Source organism: Musa acuminata, chromosome BXJ1-8, assembly GCF_036884655.1.
Source record: "Musa acuminata AAA Group cultivar baxijiao chromosome BXJ1-8, Cavendish_Baxijiao_AAA, whole genome shotgun sequence".
Taxonomy (NCBI): domain Eukaryota; kingdom Viridiplantae; phylum Streptophyta; class Magnoliopsida; order Zingiberales; family Musaceae; genus Musa; species Musa acuminata.
In genome coordinates this window covers 3,466,452-3,488,720 of record NC_088334.1, presented here as the reverse complement: position 1 = coordinate 3,488,720, position 22,269 = coordinate 3,466,452, and the positions used below count along the sequence as shown (strand labels likewise).

General features: G+C 46.9%; 3 protein-coding genes and 1 long non-coding RNA gene across 5 annotated transcripts; 1 reads left to right on the top strand and 3 right to left on the bottom strand.

The window, feature by feature from the left end:
* Position 1: 1 nt before the first annotated feature.
* LOC135680708 (BTB/POZ domain-containing protein At5g66560-like) lies at positions 2 to 2,893 on the bottom strand. Its single transcript, XM_065194834.1, has 5 exons — positions 2,727 to 2,893; positions 2,387 to 2,637; positions 2,241 to 2,310; positions 762 to 2,159; positions 2 to 682 (listed from the first exon to the last, which is right to left on the bottom strand). Exons 2-5 carry the CDS (start codon positions 2,470 to 2,472, stop codon positions 167 to 169), a joined length of 2,070 nt encoding a protein of 689 aa, XP_065050906.1. The 5' UTR covers positions 2,473 to 2,637; positions 2,727 to 2,893; the 3' UTR covers positions 2 to 166.
* On the top strand, positions 2,635 to 5,405 carry LOC108953648 (uncharacterized). Its single transcript, XR_001979497.2, has 3 exons — positions 2,635 to 2,827; positions 2,941 to 3,004; positions 3,119 to 5,405. It is a non-coding gene; the product is annotated as an uncharacterized LOC108953648 (long non-coding RNA).
* Positions 5,406 to 8,340: 2,935 nt separating this feature from the next.
* LOC103993834 (allene oxide synthase 2-like) lies at positions 8,341 to 10,101 on the bottom strand. Its single transcript, XM_009414031.3, has one exon. It carries the CDS (start codon positions 9,980 to 9,982, stop codon positions 8,528 to 8,530), a length of 1,455 nt encoding a protein of 484 aa, XP_009412306.2. The 5' UTR covers positions 9,983 to 10,101; the 3' UTR covers positions 8,341 to 8,527.
* Positions 10,102 to 16,134: 6,033 nt separating this feature from the next.
* On the bottom strand, positions 16,135 to 21,037 carry LOC103993836 (inactive protein kinase SELMODRAFT_444075). Of its 2 annotated transcripts, none has more exons than XM_009414034.3 (9): positions 20,564 to 21,037; positions 20,365 to 20,486; positions 20,012 to 20,148; positions 18,274 to 18,743; positions 17,519 to 18,187; positions 17,288 to 17,448; positions 17,137 to 17,213; positions 16,723 to 17,050; positions 16,135 to 16,633 (listed from the first exon to the last, which is right to left on the bottom strand). In XM_009414034.3, exons 1-9 carry the CDS (start codon positions 20,739 to 20,741, stop codon positions 16,424 to 16,426), a joined length of 2,352 nt encoding a protein of 783 aa, XP_009412309.2. In that variant the 5' UTR covers positions 20,742 to 21,037; the 3' UTR covers positions 16,135 to 16,423. The 2 variants fall into 2 exon arrangements, with proteins under 2 accessions (XP_009412309.2, XP_009412310.2); XM_009414035.3 differs by having other exon boundaries at positions 17,519 to 18,172; positions 20,564 to 21,035.
* Positions 21,038 to 22,269: the final 1,232 nt, after the last annotated feature.

The window sequence follows — 22,269 nt, the reverse complement described above, 5'->3', positions numbered from 1 at the left end:
GTGTCAATAATAAACATGTTACTGCCAAGATTATTAAGCTTCGTAAACCATGGAATTCGACTTGCCCCCCCTCCTAAATTGCACAGACGACATTAGAAGATGTGTTGGTGGTTTCTTATACACGAGCGAAGGTGTACCGGACACAGTTTGGTGGGTTGATCGGATACTACCGGCTCAGTTCGCGCCCGGGACGCCTCGACTCGACCACATTGCGCTCGTGCGAGTCGCACACCTGCGTGCTGAACCGGCACCCGAACCTCCTCCGCCGCGGCCTCCCGCCGTCCTCGTCCCCCTCCGCCGCCCCACTGCCTTCGCCGCCCTCGTCCAGCTTCGACAACGCCTTCTTCATGCTGGAGCACTCGCGCTCCAGCTCCTGCACCCGGTTCCGCATGCTGTCCATGTCCAGCCGCAGCACCTGGTTCTCCCGCATGGCCGACCGCCACGCGCCGCCCCCCTCACCGCCCGCCGCTGCCGGGACTGCCGCCTCCCCCTCCGCCACGAGCAGTGTCCCCGCTATCACCCGCCGCAGCTGCAGCTGCTCGAAGAAGAGCACCTGCACCACCGCCCGCAGAGGCAGCCGCTCGTTCTGCGCCGCGTGGGTGCATGCCTCGAGCGTCAGCTTCCCGCAGTCCAACACCCCGCAAACTCTCTCCTTCTCCTCCTCCCGCATCCGCGGGTGCGCCTGCCCACTCCACAAAACCCCGTCAGCTAAAGGTTCAATCAGTAAGACAACACCGGTAGAAGAAGCACCTCCGCTGTACCTTGAGATAGATGTCGACGGCTCTATAGAGGCCGTCGTGGTAGACACGGGCGTCGTCCGGGAGCGCCACCGCCAAGCCGTAGAACTTGTCCACCTTAAGATTCGCGTCCGACGCGATCTCCGCCAGGTACCCGTCCACTAACTTCCCCACCAGCTTCAGCGAAGCGGCGCGCCTCCTCTCCACCTCCACACCACCGTCCGCCTCCCCCTCCGCCTCCGCCTCCGCCGGGGCCAGCGCTGCTCGCTCCGCCTCCAGGTCGTCGAGGTAATGGGCGAGGATCCGCTCCACGCAGTCCACGTCATAGAGCGTCTCGGAGAGGTAGGAGTAGCTCGGGATCAGGAGGTCGTCCAGCGTCGCTCGCTCCAGCTGCGACGCGATCTTGCGCTCGAGGGCGGCGCGCGCGGCCTCGGAGGCGTGGAGGATGTGGGCAGTCCGCAGGAGACCGAAAAGGAACTTGGTGGTGGCGGCGGCGGATGAGGCCGGCGCTGCCGAGCTTTTTTCCGGCGGGAGGTTCGCGATCACCGTCTCCAGGAGCTCCCGCTGCTCCGGCTCCGACGCTACGGGAGCGGAGGAGTGCTTCCGCCGGGAACGGAAGAGACCCGGGATGGACTGCTGGGCGTAGGAGATGAGGGATCCCTCGATGGCGACGGAGCTCAAGTCGCGGGACTTCAGGGCGGCGATCACGCGCCTGTACATCGGGAGGCTTAAGATCGCGAGGTCCTCGAGCCAAGAACCGGCGCTAGCGGCAGCGGCGAAGGAAGAGGATCGGACGCCGCTCCTCCTGCGGAGCAGTCCGGTCTCGATCCCGTTCCAGAGAATCTGCTCGCTGCTGCTGCCGCCGCCGCCGCCGCCGCTGCGGCGGCGCCCCTCGTTAATCGGCCAGCCGAAGAGGGAGGCCGGGTCGGAGACGGACGCACCGGCGGCGATGGCGTCGACACACCGCTGGGCGATCCCGAGGTCATCGGCGACGGGCAGCACGTCCTCGCAGGATTTGAGGGTCTTGATGGACTGCTTGATGCTGGGGAGGACGGATTGGGCGAGGAACCGCTCGGTGCGGGCGACCAGGTTCTCCTCGCAGACTTCCTCGGTCATCTCGAGGTACTCCGCCACGCAGCGCAGGGGCGCCACGTTCCAAGCGCTGAGGTCGATCTTGACGCCATAGCAGAACTTAGCGGCCGTCTCGAACGCCTCGCAATTACCTGGGAAGTCGGCAAGCGAGATGTGTTGGTAACCCTCTTCCTCTTCTTCTTCTTTGATCTCTCCTCCTCCTCCTCCCTCCTCCTGTGGCTCCTCTTCGTCATCCCCCTTACTCTGCCCTCTTCTTGCGGCTTTGTTAGGGTGTTCTTCCGCCTCCGTTATCAGCCGCTGAAGCCTCCCACTCTTGGCCATCAAAGGAAACTGTTCGACATGACCGAAAAGATCAGCTTTTTCGTGCTTCAACTAGGTAGAAACCACAACCAATTCCACGAAATGGATCACCTTGTGGAGATGGAAGCTCATCCCATCTACTTCGACTATGATATCACTCGGCAATCCAGTGGTGCAAAACCTAACGGGAGACAGACATAAAGATCGAATGTTTCTACTAGGTTACAGAGTAAAAGAAGATTGCAAGGAGAATTCACCAAGCTTGGCCCTTGGAACCGAGCTTCTCGCCCGCCGCCATCGCTGCTTCCTTGTGCAGAACCAGATCCTTACTCCGAGACCTCATCGAACCAACTCAAGCATCCCCCTGCGCACTCAAATCACTTGGCTCCCAGTTTGCAGCAAGAAGCCACCGCACCGACTCCGGATCTCATCCGGACCGAACGCCTGCTTCCCCGAGCAGCATCTCTTTCCTTCCCTCGTTCCGTTCCGCCATTGTCCGCGCGCCAGGCTGGTTCAACAGAGGAGAGAAAGGGATGATGGCCTTTAAAGCGGCAGGGAACAAAGATAAAGGCGAGCGAGCAAGCAAAGGCCGCCTGCCTTCGCTCCCAACAGGCATGCTCTCCACGGCAACTTGATTACTCCGAGCTTCATCACCACGATGAGCTGGGCCTAATCGAGAATCCCACTACCCAGCATTGGTAAGCAATAATAATAACAGCGGCTGCAGTGGCCGCCCTTATTTTAATCTCTCCCATAATTCTATTCCCATGCACCTCATCCCCGGTCATGAGAGTTTCGAGGCCTTGTGCAGGTCATTCAGAGCTCATCAATGCCCCCCATCGACCGGTACACAGAGTTCATGCTGCGCATTAAAGGTGAGCCCAAGCACGCCCACTAGTGAACGAGAAGGGTCGTGTTGCAAGTAATGACTACCGCAATGTGTTTGACGTAATGCCAGCTGGTACCAATGATGGAAACTTTGATGTCAGGAGCAGCCACCGAACCCGGAGACAGGGTGGGGGTGGTCGGGCTCGCAAAAGAAGCCCCCAAAGGTCGCGGCCGGCGGTGGGGACGGCGCCAGGGCGTGCGTTGGGTGGCGCGGGGTCTCACGAGCAACAGGTAAGGCAATCACTCCCACCTGTTCGTTGCTGCTTTTGCTCGCCAGTCGCCATGAGTAGGTTGTGCATGAGGCCAGTGTGACCTAACTATCACAGCGAGTGTTCGTCCCCATCTCCCTCGCTTGTCCTTGATTGGTTCAGAGAGCATTTCCAGTTTTGTAGCTTCGTGTTAGCTTGCCCCAGGAGGCGTAGCATGCGCGTGTGTTACTTTTCACCAACCCGATAGCTAAGACACACACAACCATGGCATGGCCCCTTGTGATGATTGAGGGAGGAGAGAAAGAGTGTCAAATGAGATGATTAAAGGTCCGACCTCAATGACAAGTATGAAGATGACTTGAATCTTGGTTGATACTTGGAAGTTGGTGACATGGATCTATCTATTAAGCAAAATTGGAACATGATCATGATGACGGGCAAGATCGATTCTGGTGCCATGTGTTCGATGAAAGTCCTCTTGGTGGTGTACTTGGGAAAGGACATCCTTTGTTGAAGTTAATATGGCGAACTGACAGCCCAATTAAACCTATATCACCCAATTAAACCATTCCTTCTTGCTTCCTTGTGCAAATCTTGTCGTTCATCAACCATACACATATTTTATTATGCTTTTTTTTTTATTGACTATGCATATAGAGATAAATATCATTTACAAATGTTATGTAATTGATTGGTCCTAACCATAGTATCTTTTTCTCATTTTTTTTCTATTTACATGTTATGTAATTCTATTTTTTTTTCTCTAACCCTAATATCCTATTATTAACCCTAGTACACTGAATATAGAATAGTCAAATAAAATATAATTATTGCTGGTCCAAACCCTGAACACATACATAGGTAAAAGAATAAGAAGGTACATGACCTGCTCTTTTGGGGTCCATCAAATTTGGTACAAAGAGACGATGGAGAATGGTGTCATTCAAGTTTCATTGGCTTTCTCTTGGAGGCTTCTGAGGCAAGGTTGTTGTTTTTGGTACAAACTAGGGTTCTAGAAATATATTTGTGCAGTGCCACATTGTTAGGGTCTGTGGGTATGTTCCCTTTGGCATTGTATATGTAATGCAACTTAGTGCTTGTGAGTATTAGGACAAAAGAGAATAAGATGTAGCTGGTGGACAGGAAGTAAAGGGACTGAGGACAAGAGAGGAGTCATAAAATTGAAGGTGGCCAGCATTTTAGATTGGGATCAGCACACTTGTATGCTTTTGTCCCCTTTAAGATCACAATTCTTTATTTTATTCATGTATTTATTTTGAACGATGGAAGATGACATAGAGCATCATCAAAAGTTCAAAAATAATCAATTAGAACAATGAAGATATTTTTTTTATATAGTTAATTTTCTTAAATTTTATCTCAAGGAATTAAGATTTAAAATATCTGGATGAATATTTATCTATGTATTATATTAAAATTTATAAATTTGACTGTGCTATTTTCAACTTGGAAAGAATAAGTTCATAGAATCCCTCCTCAAGATTTGAAGCCTTAAAGAAATTAGGTTTTTGGAGCCCACAAACAAACCAAGGAAGTGAATCTCAAAAAACAAAGAATAGTGAGTTAATTGCTCTAATGTAGAATCAAGAAGGGTGGATGAGAGAATAGTGAGGATAAGAATTCTAACTTGGAAATGGTTTTATAAAACATCTTGAATTAAGCCCTCTACCATTTAGAAAACATAAACCAATTCCATATTGTGCACAGTTCAATGAAATATATTCCAAGCTTAATCGATTCATGAATTCTTAAATATTTTGGTAGCTGATGAGGTGGGTGGGTTAATTGCTTCAACAAGGACAAGAGAATGACTTGTATTAGTGAAGATTGTGTTTAGGTTTCCAATTTTAAGGGTTGTTAAGTCATTATTTTAATTAGTCAAAATTAAAGTGATCTAAAAGTTATTTAGCTAAGGGACATAATTATTATAAAAATTAATTATGTGAATATCATCAGTCATATTCCTAATTTAGTGACGAGATAAGTTAGAAATATAAAACTCTTGAGGCATAATTACATATTCATCAGTTATGAATATAATCATAATTGTAGATTCATCAGTTATGGTCCCCGGTTGCGGTTGCGGTATCGAATAAAGTTTTTCTTCACCCGTCAAAGAGAAATCTAAAGTTCTTAAGGATATTATACAATTGGAAGGTAAAATCATCGATTAATTTAGAAAATACTTTGATGGATACATTTTCTGTGTTAATATGTTTCTTAATTATTGTATGATTTTTATGCATATTATTATGGATTTAATAAGTTTTATGAAAACATTCTAAAATCTTATTTTTGATCTATAAAGAACCAAAATTGGATTTTGGTTCTATAAAATATTTGTTTGATCCATATTTTATATGTTAAAGATACAACATCATCATCTAAGTTTGAAGGTAAAATCTCTCTTGCGAGTTTAATCAATTGTTTAAAAATGAAGGCAAACTTAGATATGAAATCATTTATTCACAATGAATGTAGTCGAAAAAGTTTGGTGAACCAATCAATGATAATTTAGAAGAATTCGAAGAACTACTCCAAGATTGATCTCACTCTAATCTCTTTGTAAGCTCTCTATTCATTCTATTATTTCCATGTATCGTAGCGTAACTCACTTGCACTCTAATTAGAGTTAGTTAAAGCACTTATCAAGGCCTTGTAATTACTGTTCATGATCTTTATCAGCTAAGCTATCTGTCATAGTACTTAGAAATCTTTGATATATTTCTATGTTTGTTGCAATAGATAGACATCGAGATGGGCTTTTATTTTGGGCCACGGAGTTGTACCTTAACACAAATACCCACCCACCATGGCCATCGTAAAGCTTCAAGGATCATCTTGTTGTTGCTCATCTCCGTCCATGCATTAATTTATTAGAGTATCAAACTTTTTTCTTTTTTTTTTTCATGTGGTCAAATTGCCTTTCCAACATTTTTCCCATAACTCATAAAACACAAAAAACAAAAAAAGATGAAGCATATAATGTATTTATTTGGTTGGATAAGAGATAAAAAAAAAAGAGTCTCTTATTCTCATCCTACTTAGCTTGGGTTTTGGTTTGACATAAACATTAAAACTCTTGACCTAAAATTAATAACTTGGTTATAAAATCAAACATGTCATAGATCCAACAAAATTAAATTAAATTAAAAAAAAATGCAAACAAGTTGCCATTGTTAAATTATGTGGGCTCCCAATTTGGTGTCGCAATTAATTTGTAATCCAAAAAACGATGTGTTGGATAGATTCGACCACTAGTGCTAGTCACATCAACCGGCATGTGGGCTTATTTAGTGGTCTCATCATCACCTCGTCCTTCATGACAATTAATTCTCTCTCTCTCTCTCTCTCTCTCTCTCTATATATATATATATATATATATATATATATATATATATAAACTCTAATCGAACTTGCTAGTCGGTTAAAGTTGCCGACCAGGATAACATGATCGAAAGCACGACGCCATTAATGGAGTCGCTATCGGAGATGGACTATCGACAACCCTAAGAAAGATTTTAATTGTGATGGGGATGAGGTGCTCCTCTTGATTTTTTTCTTTTTTTTTATTGAGGTGTATTGCATCGGATCTAACATTTTAGGGGTTCCCCCTCGATTATTTTTATTCAAATTTTACTAACATGATAGAAGAAGCATCGAGTAATATTTTTTATTCTTTTTGTTGATTGAAACATCATGTGTTCGATTTTGTTTGAAGACAAATATCCTTTCTATCATAGTAAACTGGTTTTGTCAAGTCGATAACCACAAGCGAGTGAATATTTTCTTTTATCAATTTTGACGTGTAAGCATAGAGATAAATAATCAATTATTGCTTTTTGCCTGTAAGTATGTTAACATGCATGCGTGAAAGGTCATGTTTGTCCTTAGCTTTATCTCGATTAATTTTTTGATGATGAGTAACGTGTTTCGAGAAAAGATTTTACTCAACAGAATAGAGATTATGATTACAGATATACACGCCCTCGTAAAAACACGTGTTCTTAACCGTTCGTGCCTCACCCGTTATAAATGGATGGTACGATTTGAGACGCATTTGGTGGGCCCTTTCCATGCTAACAAAAAAATGCTCGGATAGAGGGGGGACCGGAAGTTGCAGTGGGCGTACCCTTCCCTTCGAACCTTATCCTAACACTGTCGTGACTCGAATAAAGATTTAATGATTTAATTTTATCGAATAAAAAATAGTAATCTTACATCACATGAAAGAAACTCACCGATCTTATGACATGTCGACACGCGTCGGGAGGACGAGTGCGACAGGATCCAGTTGTGAAGGCGGTGGGCCCATTTACGCGGGGCACAAGCTTTGATGCTCCAAGCTTCATCAGTCATAAAACTAATGGTTTCTTTGGTCATTAAGCTCTTAAGTTAAGACGGAACTTAATTTCTTCTGTCGCAGTGCAATCATTGGACCATTCTGGGGCTTAAATGACGGGTTGACCTCCTCTCCGTCACCATCATTTCCGGTTGACCAAGAGAAGATGTGTCTCGTATGAACCCTCTTCCAACCCTAATCAATCACCGCCTACGTTGTGATGCGGACCGACCGCCGAATGGGTGTCAGTTGCATCTACCAGTAGCGTCAACCACTTCGTGTTATCTGCATGCAGGCAGGCTTTCCATAATATAATGACAGCTAAGATGATGCATGCATCGAACTGTTTCTTTTTTTGGACTGGCATGAATCTAACATGGATTTCTTTCGTCCTGCTGCTGGCACACATCATCCCGTCAGATCCATCTCCACCTTTCCACGCCACATCATTTCAGCTATGCCAGCTTTTGCTTCCTGCCTGTACGAAAATTATTCTTCTATGCACCATTATATATATATATTTATATATATATATACTAAACACCTGTATCCCATCAACTTGACACCACAACACGTAGTCAGGAGAGCATGTGCCATCCACATCGCCTTGGCTTCATGCGGACCATTACCGACATGTATAACAATCCTCGCATTATCTTATTGATTATTATATATTGACATGTAGTTGGCTATGCGAACGTGAATGCCGCTTCTAATATTCTTTTGCTGCTAGAAAAAAGAAAGAAAAGAATTATCATATATATATATATTTATTTATTTATTCGTTGAATACAAAACACAGACACTACAGCGGAGCGGTGCACGTTCCTAACAGGCACTCGTGAGAGAGAGAAAGCAACAAGGAGCGTCACCCCGTCGAGGGCGACGGTTGCTGCCAACTAGCTGGGTTGGTCAACGAGGAGGAGACGATCCGACGACTAGACGTCGGAGGAGGAGGCGGCGGCCTTGGTCAACGAGGTGACGGTGACCTGACTCCCGAGCAGTACCGTGCCTACGTCGGCGGTGAAGGTGTCGTAGCGGAGGAAGAACTCCACCACCAGCAGGCGACCCACCAGCACCACAAAATCCTTCCCGGGGCATTGCTTGTTCGATACTGTTGGGCTCTCCGTCTCCGGTCCGTTGGACCACACCACGTACTTGATCAGCTTCTTGCCCTCGTCCCCCAGGAAGCGGTCACCGATGAACCGGTCCGCGTCGTCGAACACCTTGGGGTCCCTGGTGGCGAACGGCTGGTACCCGAAGAGCATCTCCCCCTTCTTCACCTTGAAGGCGGCGTCGTGGCTCTCGATCACCAGGTCCTGCTTCGCCTTGCCGTACTGGTACTTCACCGGCGGGTCCATGCGCAGCGCCTCGTACACCACCGATCGGGTCAGATCCATCTTCTCCACCGCGTTGAGCGTCACCTTCCCGCCCTCGGCCAGCACGGCGCTGCGGATCTCCTTGGCGAGCCGGACGTGGAGGCTCTTGTCCGCCTTCGCCAGCCAGCCCAGGATCCCCGGGAGCAGTACCTTCATGCCGCCGTAGGAGTTGAAGACGGTGGCGAAAAGGAGGTTGTGGCATGCCTCGTCGCGCTTGAGACCCAGCTTCTCGGCGCTGTCGAGGGCGCTCCCGGCCACGCTGCTGAAGTACTTGTACAGCGCCTTGTAGTCGCACTTGGCGATGAGGGGCGGGAGGGGGAAGGTGTGGAGCAGCAGCTCCTCCAGGATCTTGGGGAGGCCGAGGGTCATCAAGGGGCACAGCTGGAGGAAGAGCCACTTGGTGGACTTGGTCGGGCCGGTGGAGCCGAGAGCCGTCGATGAGGGACGGACGCCGAAGTAGGCCTCGCCGAGGAAGTCGAAGGAAGTGTTGTCGTTGAGCTTGTTGAAGTCGGACTTGCCGGCGGCGGTGACCTGCGACTCCATCGTCTCGAACAAGGCGGTGAAGTTGGTGCGGAAGGCCGGGATGACGGCGTCCTTGCGGGAGGCAAGGATGTTAAAGAGGAGCTGCTTCACCTTGGCGTGGTTGGGCTCGGATGGGTCGAGGTAGGAGCAGACGCGGTACCCGCCGGTGAGGGAGGTGGAGGGCATGTAGGTACCGGTGAAGACGTCCTTCTTCTCCACCTTGGAGACGTCGAACAGAATAGGAAAGCTGTTGGCGTCAAGGACGGCAATGACCCGGGGGTCGGTGGCCATGAACGGGCCCGGTGGCACGTTTAGGCGGACGACGGTGGAGTGGTATTTGTCGACCCGCGTCTGGAAGAACTTGTCCTGCCCCTGGAAGTAGTAGAAGTCGAGGCGATCGCGTATGGCGGAGGCGAAGGGGATGCCGTAGTCGCCGGGGATGTCTCTGACGGGGAGAGTCGTGGCTGTGGAAGTCGCGGCACCCTCGGCCATTGCTGGGATCTACACCGAAGCTGCAGCTGCGTTCACAGGCGTTATCTCGATCCGAAGGATTCAGAGAGATGGTATCTATGGGGGTTGTGCCGGTAGTGCTCCTTCACCGGAAGAAGCACATCTTTTTATAAGCAACGTGGCGTGCCTGCTCATGCCATGTTTGCCATGCTGTTCTCCTCCAATACAGTCAAACTACTGGACTGATGTTATTATTATTATTATTATTATTATTATTATTATTATTATTATTATTATTATTATTATTATTTTGTAATACAATAATTCAATGCCTATTCCTCTCCAGTAATGATCATTTGGCCATATCTCTGTGGTCTCAAATATCTACGGAAATTATTTTTGCAGGGTGAATTTTCTTTTGGGAAATTAACCGACAAAAGCGGCAGCCCTCGATGGCGTCGTTCGTAAATGCACCGCCGGAAGGTGGAAAACGTTTGTCAGCAATGGGTGGGCCCCGCAGTGAGCTCGGTTTCCCTTCTGGGTTGAATCAAACAGCGCTGTCGGCTCACCCTATTAGGTGTAGGTTTTTACGCTAAGACGGAAACGCGTCCAGCCGATGTTAAACGTGCGAGCCCATTTAACACGTGAGGTGGCCTTATCATGGCGTGTCGACGCGAGTCAGGACAAGCGTCGGCGCCGCCAGATGTGCGGTGGAGACGGGACCATGCACCGGAGCAGGCGCAGGAAGATTGCCGTGGCCAAATGGGCTTAGATTCATCCAACCCTGTATTCCTTCGATGTCGCAACGACGCGAACTTTGGCGGCCTACTACGAAATAGGCCGACTCATGTTTTCAAAGGATTTGCTCATTGGCAGAATAATGAATAGATCGAGGAAGTCGATCTTCTATTTAATTGCAAATAGGCGTTGATTCATTCCTTAAGCTAAACAAAGATATGAGTGGATTGGGGGAAGATTCCACCCCCAATGTTGTTGCTCATAGGGTGGCAATATTGCCCAGTTTCTTAATACATAGTTTTACTCTAACCATCTCAATTATATATAAAAAAATATAACAGTATTTTAATAATGTACTATGAATTATTTAATTATCATACAAATAAAATGAATATGAAAGGATTTGAGAATTTGACCACTTGCTTAAGCGAGTAGTCATCGGCTTTAAAATCTAATATCTTCCTCCGATAAAATAAGAATTAGTTGTACTTCGTAAGCTTTCACTTGGGGATCATAAGCACATTATAAGTAATTGCTTGTGTTATCATCATGTTGATTTAGAATGTTCTTAGTGCACTTCATATCTAATAATATTATGTAGCACCTCGTGTCGACGGAATATTAAACTTTATGACAAAAGAGTTAGTATGATTTATTTAAGATCAACAAAGATATGACGTTAGAAAACAAATGTTTTATGCATATTTTTCTCGGTTGGTGATGAAGGTATACGTATGATTGGGCTGAATCATATATAATAGAGATTACACCATTATTAATTAGTTATTATTCAACACATAATTATTACATAATGTCTAAGGTGAAAGAGAAGACGAAGGTTATACTCCACCCGTCTACTCATGTGGGTAAGAATTCAAGATATATGGTTATGTGTTATTCTCTTTTTGTCGCCCACATGAATGAGAGACCAAGGGGAGACTGTTACATATGGTTAGAGACTATCTCCTCGTAAAATATTTCATAAAATATTTTATCCCTTTACGATCAAGTATAAAAGCTTATCTTTAACATAATGAACAAGAGCTTATCTTTTTTTATTACTTGCATCCACACTCATATATCTCGGATCACTAACTTGGGTATCGAAGGGATCGAGTTGAGAAACCTCTCTTGACCTTGGTCTTCATGTAGGTGGTATCTAGAGAGCTCGATATTTCCACCTAGGAGGCATCTCGGATAACCCTACATATATAGGTTCGGGCCATGTCGAGTTGACTCGAACGTCGATTACTCATCTCAATATTTTTTGTGCTAAAAGGAAGGCAACCTAGAGATAGCATTTAAGTAGGAAAAGACGAAGTACTTTAACTCTAACTATAATGATGCCTGTATAGTTTATACAAAGATGATTAACACTTGGGTGAAGAGGGTCATGATTTACATAAATAGCTCTATCAATATCCTCTACTTTGATTCTTTCTAAAAACTCGGGCTCTCGATTAATTACCTTACCCTTATGACTTCTTCGTTGATGGAGTTCATTGGCGACTTTATCTCCCATCTCAAGACTGTGAACCTGGATGTCACATTCAGAGGCAACCATTGCTCCAAGATGATATTAATTGAATTTATGATGGTGGATATCACTTCAACGTACAACATAATCATAGGTCAACCAACACTGAATAGACAAAGGGTGGTGGCGTCAACCTACCACATGTGATGAAGTTCTTAATGAAAACCAATATTGGAGAGCTAAGCAACACAGGGAGTCGTGCTAGTGCTAACTAACAGTGATATCTCTATCGAAGAAGGCTTGATCCGAGGCACTATCTATGGTCCCTCGAGACTTTGCTATGTTCGTCCCACATCATAAACTGGTGGAGTCATTGATTAAAGCACCCTTAGACAAGGCCTGACCCGATCGAGTTTTCAAGGCCGGGGTGACACTTCTTGAAGAGAGATAGGAGCACCTCATTAACTTTATTCAGGAGAACGTCGAGATTTTTGCATGGTCATCGAGAGACATATCGAGAATCAACTCCAATATAGCTCAGCATCACTTAAACATGTCTCCCAAGGCATGACCAATGAAACAAATGCCTTGCAAGTTTACTCTTGACCACCGGTAGGTAATTTATGATGAGATAGACAAATTATTAAAAACAAGATTTATTACCAAGATGTTGTACTCTCAATGGCTCACCAACATTATATATATTAAAAAATCTAATGAAAATTAGAGGATGTGTGTTGACTATACCGATCTCAACAAAGCATACTTGAAGGAGAGCTATCATCTTCCTAAGATTGATTATTAGTTGGTTGATTCTATCTCGGGTCACGAGCTTTGTACGTTTATAAATATATTCTCAGGATATAACTAAATCAGGATGATACTAGAGGATCGAGAACACACTTCCTTTGTCACCAACTAAGGCACACATTACTATCGAGTCATGCCATACAAGTGCAATATATCAAAGGATGGTGAACAAAATATTCAAGCACCATATTGGGAGAAACATTGAAACATATGTTGATGATATGATTGTAAAAAGCAAGATAGCTGACTCGCATTTGACGAACTTAGCCAAAACATTTCAAGTTCTAAAGAAGTTTAACATACAACTCGATCTAACCAAATGTACATTCGAAGTCAACTTAGGAAAATTTCTTGGATACATTATACACTAGAGGAGAATAGACGCAAACCTCAAGAAGGTATGAGCCATATTAGAGATGCACCCACCTCGATCGGTAGGAAAAGTCTAATAGTTAACAAAGTGAATAACAACTGTCAGTCAATTCTTATCCCAATTGAGTGATAAGTATCCACATTTCTTTTGAGCATTAAAGAACCTAAAGGGCTTCCTATGGATTAAAGAGTTTCAAGAGGTTTTAAAAGGCTAAAGGACCATATCACCCAATTGTCGTAGCTCACCTCCTCTACCTCGGCCAAAACTTTAACCTTTTACCTCACTATTACTAACCTAGCTATCAACTTGGTGTTGGTATGGGATGACTCGAGAGTTCATAAATTTATCTACTATGTTGGTCAGATTATAAGTAGACAAAAGAAACGATGCTCCCATATCGAGAGGCTCACATTTATATAAGTATTGATAGTAACGAAGCTCCATACTTATTTTCAAGCGCATGCATCGTAAGTGATTACCGACCAACCACTCATATAGGTCATCTCTTAATTTGATATCTTGGATTGGCTGTTGAGATAGTTTGTAGAGATAGATAAGTTCAACATCCGATATGTTCTGAGGACTACCATAAAGGCCCAAACTTTTGTACACCTTATCTCGGAATTAACTCATTCGCTTGAGATTGATAATGACACCCCACAAGCATAGACGCTACTCGTAGATGGTTTTGCCATCTCGGATGGAGGTGGTGCCAGACACATCCTACAAGGCTTGAATATATAAGTGTATGAGCAAGCTCTCTAGTTCATGTTCAAAATATCCAATAATAAAGTCGAGTACAAGGCACTTCCCTTGAGGCTCTAACTAGCATGAGAGCTTCAAGTTTAGGACTTTATAGTGTTTAACGATTCACAACTAATCATGAATTAAGTGATGAATAACTATAAAACCCAAGATGTAATCATAGTAACATACCTTGCCAAGATGAAGAGATTAATCTATAGCTTCTCTCGACTCAAAGTGTTATAGATCTCCCATGAAAAGAACACATAGAGTAATAGCACTTGCCCGATTAACATTAACCCAAGCCCCAAAGGAGAGTTGTCCATTGGTCGATACATTGCTAACCTGAACCGTAAAGAAGTACGATATGACTATAGTGGGGGAAGACCTAAATTATATGGATGAGATCCTACACTATAAAAAAATATGGGATGCTCCCGACAGTCCCGCATCGACCCAAAGAATCAAGCATCATCAAGCATAATTTTGTATCATTAATGATCATGTATATCATAAATCTTTTAGCTATCAATTCCTCAAATGCCTCATACTCCAAGAGATCGAGAAAGTACTCATCGAGGTGCATTAGGGTATCTACGAGAAACACATTGATGAATGAACTCTCATGTTCAAAGTACTTTAACAAGGGTTCTATTAGTCGATGTTATACAAGAATATAATAGCCTATGCTCAAAGATGCCATAGGTGCTAGAACTTTGTGCAGAAATAATATCAATCGACAGTCCCTTTGAGTTCGATCGATTGTGGATGACCTTTCACCCAATGAGATATAGACATTCTCATACCCTTTTCATGGCCAATAAAGGTTTCTCATTATTAGAGTTGACTATTATATAAAATGAACTATCAATATCTCGAGGAAACCTCTCGACTATTATACAAAATGAACTACCAATAAAGGTTTCTCATCAATCAAGTTATTCTTAGAAGGTCAAAGAAATGGGTCATTCGAGTAAAAGGTATTTAGGTGGATAAACTACCAACTATTTTATTGGCCTCTTAGATGATAACTAAGATTATGCCGGTAGAATCGTCATTTAACTTAACCTTCGGCATTGAGGCTGGCTTGCCACCCGAGATAGTCTTCCCAATACCTCGGGTTAAGAATTTTGACGAGAAAATCACTAAAAAAGGATTTCAAGCCAAACTCAAATTACTTAGTGAGATTAGACCAAAAACCACACAGAGTACTAAGACATAAAAATGTAGTAGCCAAACTATATAACCGAGATATTCACCCTTAGAGAGTTGGACTATGAGACCTTGTGTTTCGAAAAACTAAAGTTAGAAACCTAACTAGAACCTAAAGTAAGCTAGCATCTAATTGGGAAGGACTATATCGAGTTATCAAGATCGTCTAAGATGGAACCTATCACCTTGAGACAATAGAAGGAATTGTGCTACGGAGAACATGATATGTTTCGAAACTTAAACAATTTTTGCCTCTAAAACACCTCTCAGGATCAGGTTAGGGTGACTATGCCCCAAGCATCGAGCATTGGTCTACCATACCTTTAGTGTTTGTTGTAAAGTGTATATATATTTTTAAGATGTGATTATTGTAAATTGAGGATATAAAGTTTCATTATTTTAAAACAAAACTATGAGGATATAAATTTTTATTACTTTAAAACAAACTATATCAACTCGGTTGAGCCTCTATATCCAAAATGAGACATCGACATACTAAAGATAGAAGATTAGTCAAACGAACAACTCAACGATATTGTAAGCAAAAGATACAAAGAATAGGTTAGTTAGACAAACCCGACGACTCAATAGAGACCAACACATTATGAGATAGCGGGTTAGGCGTCAAGGCAAGGTGGTGTCCACCTCGTATATCTTGGGTTACTAACTTGGACATCGGGGTCGGAAAATCTTTTTCAACCTCGATTTTCATGCGGGTTATAACCTTGGGAGCTTGGTATTTTCATCTTAGACGAATATCAAACAACCCTGCACTTACAAGTCCAAATCGTATCGGATTATGCAGGACGTCAATAATTTCTTCTCTCGACACTATGGATCAGATTTTGCAAGCTAATTTTCTTTGATTTAAACACTTCCTTCCTCACAGAATCAACGCAGTACAAAATATCATTTTGATACAGCTTTGTCAATATTTGCAAAACAGAGTGAAACACTGGACATACGGGATGAGCTGATTGCTTCCTCACCCGGCAAGCAGCAGGCCATATTCTGAATCTTCTTCCTTGCTGGTTCTTCTCGCAGTCATCACACCATTTGCCTTGTGAAGGCACGCACAGTTTGCTCTTCGAGATGGAAACGGAGGCAGCGGCAATCTCTGTAACTCGATCTACATGCTCTCGTAAAGAGCAGTAGGCCAGCTTCTGTCAGCGCAGAGAGCACTGGCGACAGCCTCTCTAGGAAACCTGTAGGACAGGCTGCCTGATATGCCCATGTCTGGTTGCAGAACCGGACGGATGATGCGGCCGCTTCTGCTGCCCACGGAGCTGACGTCCAGAGCTTGATCCACGATGCTGTCTCCTTCCAGGATTCTCAGCACCTGATTCCACACAAGAACACAACACGCAGTGGTCAGGAGAAGTCAGATTTGCTCTCCCTCCCCACCATACCATAAAGACATGGAATTACCTTGGACATGCCGGGTCTGGACTGCGGCTCTCGGCGAAGGCACAGCGAAGCGGCGCGTGCCATGGCACGCAGCTCCTGGGAGAAGAAGCGTGCTTGGTCCAGGTCCAGGCGCGGGTCGAGGAAGCGGTCGACGGCGATCGTTTGGCCATCTTCGGACGCCAGCGACAGAAGAGGTCTCGCCCACTCCACCAGGAACTGCTGACCCTTGGGCAGGTTGGTGTCCAGTGCTCTTCTGCCGGTGATGAGCTCCAGCAGCACCACCCCGAAGGCATACACATCCGATTTGTCCGTCACGATCCCGTGCTCGATGTATTCCGGCGCCAGATACCTGAGTGCCATCAACGCCCTGGCATTCGTCATCGGAACAGTACAACGAGCGACAAAGTAGAGGAGCAGGTCGAGAATTTGCTTCACCCGAAGGCTTCGGGGACGTTGGTGTCCACGGACCGAGATGTCTCTGTTTGCCATCTTGTGAGCCTGAAGTCCCCCAGCTGACATGAAACCAAGTCCAGTTCTTACTGCACGTCAAGGATTCTTAGCTTATTGCCTTGTGGTGCAGACTTACCAGGGGCTCGAAGTCGTGGGTGAGAAGAACGTTGTTGGGGCGCATGTCCTTGTGGACCACGAACCCCACCCGGCAATCCTCATGCAGGTATCTCAATCCTCTCGCCACGCCCACCGCCGTCTTCATCCTTGCGATCCAATCCAATGGAGGCTGTGCTTGCCCTGCATGCCACAAATGTTAACGGCAGTCTACGTGCCAAGGCGACACCAAAACCCAAGCTCAGATATGTACCATACAGATGGAGATCGAGGGAGCCATTGCAGATGTATTCATATACCAGCACCTTCGTCGCCCCTTCCACGCAGAAGCCCACCAGCATCACCACGTTCCTGTGCTGCGCCCGGCTCAACACCTCCACCTCCTCGCAGAACTCCTCTTCCTCCTCCTCCTCCGCCGCCGCCGCCTTGCCGCAGCTAGTTGCCTTGAGCCGCTTCACCGCCACCACCCGCCCGTCCTCCAGGACCCCTCTGTGGACGCGTCCCCCGCCGCCTTCCGCCACGAAGGTCGCGTCGGCGAACCCGTCGGTGGCCACCTGCAGCTGACGGTACGTGAACCGCCTCGGCGGCTTCCCGAAGACCGGGGCCTTGTGTCGGCACAGGGAGCACAGAGGAGGGGGCACCGATGGGGAGCTCCCGAACAAGGAGACCGCCTCCCTCACGTCGGAGCTGTAGGGAGTGGTGCAGTCCTGATCTGCTCCTGGGCTTCTCAGACGGTGGTCACCGCTCAAGTGCTTCTCCGTTTGCGGGTTCTTCTGGGTCGCTTTGGTGGCATTGTTCATCTGAGCTTTCTCTGGTGTGTGGTATTGAGGGATCCAGTAGACCGCTCGACGGAGTTGTGCGGCCACGGGCCCTGACGCTAGGTGGAAGCCCGGGTACCCTCCGCGAGCTGACAAAGAAAGCACTGCAAACTCGTATTCGCTATGTATCGGCCAAATGCCAGATGTGGACAAAAAGCACAGCTTAATTCCCAAAGAACCAAGTACTCACATGCATCGTAGTGAAGCTTCAACCCCAGAGGAGTGGAACCAGTGCTTCCTCCCCCATTGTCTTCCGAGTCCGCTGTGCCCTCACCGTCGGATCCCACGTCCTCAATAGGAGTCAGATTCCCGGTGTGGAGCTTCTCGAAGAGAGGGTTGTGCTCACGGACAAAGAACGAAGCAGTCGGTGCGGCATTGGAGCTCAATGCCACCGTTTTGGTCTCCGGACGCGGTGAAGCCTTCTTTGCATCCTCCACAGGGCTGCTTGCGGTCTTCGCCAGCCGAGAGTTCTTGTCCAGATACTTCTCACTACAGATGGGAGAATGCGAAGAAGAAGAAGAAGACAAGGAGAAGGGAGGGAGCGGCTTGTTGTGGATGCCGCCCAGGTTGAGTCGGAGCACTTTTGCGCAGGACCCCTTTATCACCACTATGTTGCACTGCAGCTCCTCCATGCAATGCTTCTCCTCTTGCTTCAGCTGTCTGTGTGTTCCATACACGACAACATTAAAGGTACACATAAATCGAACAACAAATTGTCCACAAAGAACACTGCACACAATGTTTCTGCGCAAGTATAAACAAACGATCACAGGCATTTCGACAAACACCATAGCTGTAAGCTGCTAATTAACAAATACTTCGTCATTGCTTTCTTCCCCATACTTTGAGACTGTGGTTACGATTTGATATCACTAGAGATATTTCAATTTCTGAGCACAGCTCGAGTGTATTATTTTATTACCTATCAGACTTCTCCTTATTGGGCACACACACAAATTGAATTACCGAGGTGGAATGATTCTTTCGAGGAGGGCGACAGGCTAACTGGCGTGAAGCCATAAGAACTCTGGGGGGGAAGGAGAAAGGCCATCTACTCTCGGATCACGTGTTCGCAAGCAAACAATCTGCCCGGACGACGATATCCAAGCAGCTGCAGGTGACCCTCTCGGATTGTACCGGGAGGGGAGACAACGCCCATGGCAAGGAGGGTGACAGTTCGCGCATCCACCAATCTAAAGGCCAAACAGAGAGTGCCGTGATGTGGGCGGTACTTGCTCAAGTCACCACATCCGAGCATGTAAAGCTATCGGCCACACTCTGCACATCCACTCGGGTAAGTTTTCATCCTGGAGGGAGGTAAAAGGACCCTCGTGTGGGCGCGCTTCCATCACATCTTATCTTCAGTTGCAAGGACGCTGCAACTTGAGCTGCTCTGGTCCCCCGAGGACGCAGACATCGTCAACACCGGGTTGACATTAAATGATCTTTGAGCGTATAATTCCATAGTCGAAAAGCGTATGAGAATCCTAACTAAGCAAATGTAAGAGGCGAGTAATAATTGACTGCACTGTCCGGGAGCAGTCGTCCTCTTCAATCGCTGCTACAGTGTCTTGTACGCAGTGCACATGCCCGTTTATGATCTGGCTTGTGCACAGGATTCCTCGGCTGAGAGAAGAGGCTATGAGCCAATGATGCTAGTTTGTCTTGTTCCTCAGTAAAAGGAAACACAGCATTGCAAGCAACAAGGTTCGTGGATTGGCGTGCCAAGGGCCTACAAGATGATGATCGTCAAACTGGCAGCTTGGCGGGCATCGCTCGGCGTCGGCGTTTAATGCACGTATTAAGATACTATTGATGGAAGAAGAAGAGAAGGACGTCGCAGCACATGGAGAAACAGTGCGGGGAGGCAAAAAAAGTATGGACGGCGTATATAGCAACTGTTGTAGAATAAGGGTTTGGGGGATTACTTGTCGAGTACGATCCAGTTGGCACCAACTCTCTTTGACTCCGCAACCACCACGCCACCGCCGCGGTCGCCGGAAGACGAGGACGAAGAACCTGAGGCATTTGGATCCGATCCCACCACCTTAATCCTCACATTTATCTGCACAAAGAAAAGGAAGCACGGCCGCCGTCACTCACTGCCCCTGAAATCGGATAACAGACAAGCCCGAATCGCAACGACAAAGGCAGAAAACAAAAAAGGAAGGAGCGAAAACATGGCTGTTTCTTCGCACTGTTGTGATTCACTGTCAAAGGAGACAATCTCCATGCCCGAGGAGGTAGACAACCAATGCAGTCATGTGGTTTGAGCACCTACCTCGCTGCGGCCATCGATTTGAAGCGCCATCTGGGAGCAGGAGGCCGAAATCGGACACCTTTCTCGGCTGCGGCGATCCCCGCCCAACCCGGGGAAGCCCCAGAGCAGCCACCGGCGCCAGCCTGCGAACAAAGTCGCGCGCGAAAGTCAAACAAACAGATCGAGAAGCGAGGGGAAAAGGAAGAAGCGCCCGCCCTACCGGTGGCCTCGCGGTCTGCGAGGACTGCGAGCAGCGTCACGACGTCGCCGGGGCGCACCACATGTGTGAGGGCCCAGGCGAGGGCCGTCTTCGAGATCTCCCTCTCCGCCCGCACCGCCACCACCACCACGTTCTCCGGCGTCGACGACATCTCGCGCCGCCCCGAATTACCTCCCATCCTCTACCATTCGCAGGGTCAGCGGCGGGCGCTGCTATCGGTCGTGTCAATGCAACGCCACATCGACCGACAGCCACCACAATTATGAGCTTTCTACTCTCTTGCTTGCGCACTGAGGGAGCAGTTAAATATAGAGTTGAAATGGGAATCGGAATGGGGTTGAGAGCCTTCCATAGTATACAGTATAGGGCAAAACGCAATCGATAGAACAAGGAACAGCATCCATACGTGGGATCGGTATAGCAAATAAGATGATGTAGCTGATAGGACTGGGTCAGTGGCACGCAGGACAGGACACAGACAGATAGAAGCATATATATTGTAGTGGCATGCATCGCACCGAGGTATGTTAATTGGTCAGACCATCCTCTCCATAATATGGCTGTGGAGTTCGACCACAAGCAGGCCCTGACGGGGTGGGGGGGGGCTCACGGAGGTCATGTGCAGGGGGCCGCCCGCGCCTCGCCAGAATGGTCCCGGAGCTCCGTGCTGTGCTGACATTTGCGCCTGTCAAGTAGGACGGGCATTAGACCGAACATGTACTGTGCACGCCACTGCCTCTTTTTGATCTAATTAATGCAGTGCTTGCTGGTGGCCACCTGTTGACATTGAATTCAATGCTTGGGATCACCGTGAAAACACCACACTACATTTCGTCAAACAATTCACCAAATCTGACCAGTAAACTCGTTCACCAGAGAGGCCAATCTCCTTTCTGTTCTTCGCGTTATGCTTGTGAGTGAAAAATCTCGAACCATATCTGAACTCAGACAGCAAAATCTCCATGCATGGATCGGTCGCACGGCGGCACAGTGTAAGATGGAAGCTTCCATGGGGTCAAACCTCTTGCATGATTGATTGGGAAAAATCTTGAATTATTGGATGGCCATGAGGAGTGTGCGGTAGATGGTGAAAGCCACCCCATCCCAAGCTGGAGTCATTTCAATCCACCGGCAAGACTGCGAGGTGTTATCTGCAATCACACAGAGTGTCAGCCAGCTAACTCTCCCTTGTTAGTCCACAAAATGGCACCTTTGTCAACGCGACTGAAAGCTATCTGTTTCAGTCGATTTGGAGAACTCACCCAGCAGCAGCTGTTTCACAGAGGAGAAGAATATTGCCAACCACCGGCCATCTGCTGTGGAGTGACGGTGTTGGCCGCCGCCTCCTTGAGGTTGTGGTTGCTTCGTTGGATGAAGAAGATGACGTGGAGATGGGCGAGCGCGGAGGGTGGGCGGCAGGCTTGCTTCCGCAATGGGGCCTCGAGGCGAGTGCCGCCCACGTCGAACACCTCCCGGTCTCGCCCCGTCGTTGTCTTGGGGCTGCGCGGTCTCCCTCCGCCTTAGCACAGAAGCTGAGCACGAATCTAGAAGCACAAGGACAACCTCTTTTGATGGATTATAGCGCAAAACAAGAGGTCTTCTCTCAGTCCAATAATAGGATACGGCAACTGTAGTTCTGAAAACTTGATCACGAATCTTGAAGCACACGTGTGCTATCCGTCGACTTTTGAGGGATCGTATCCCAT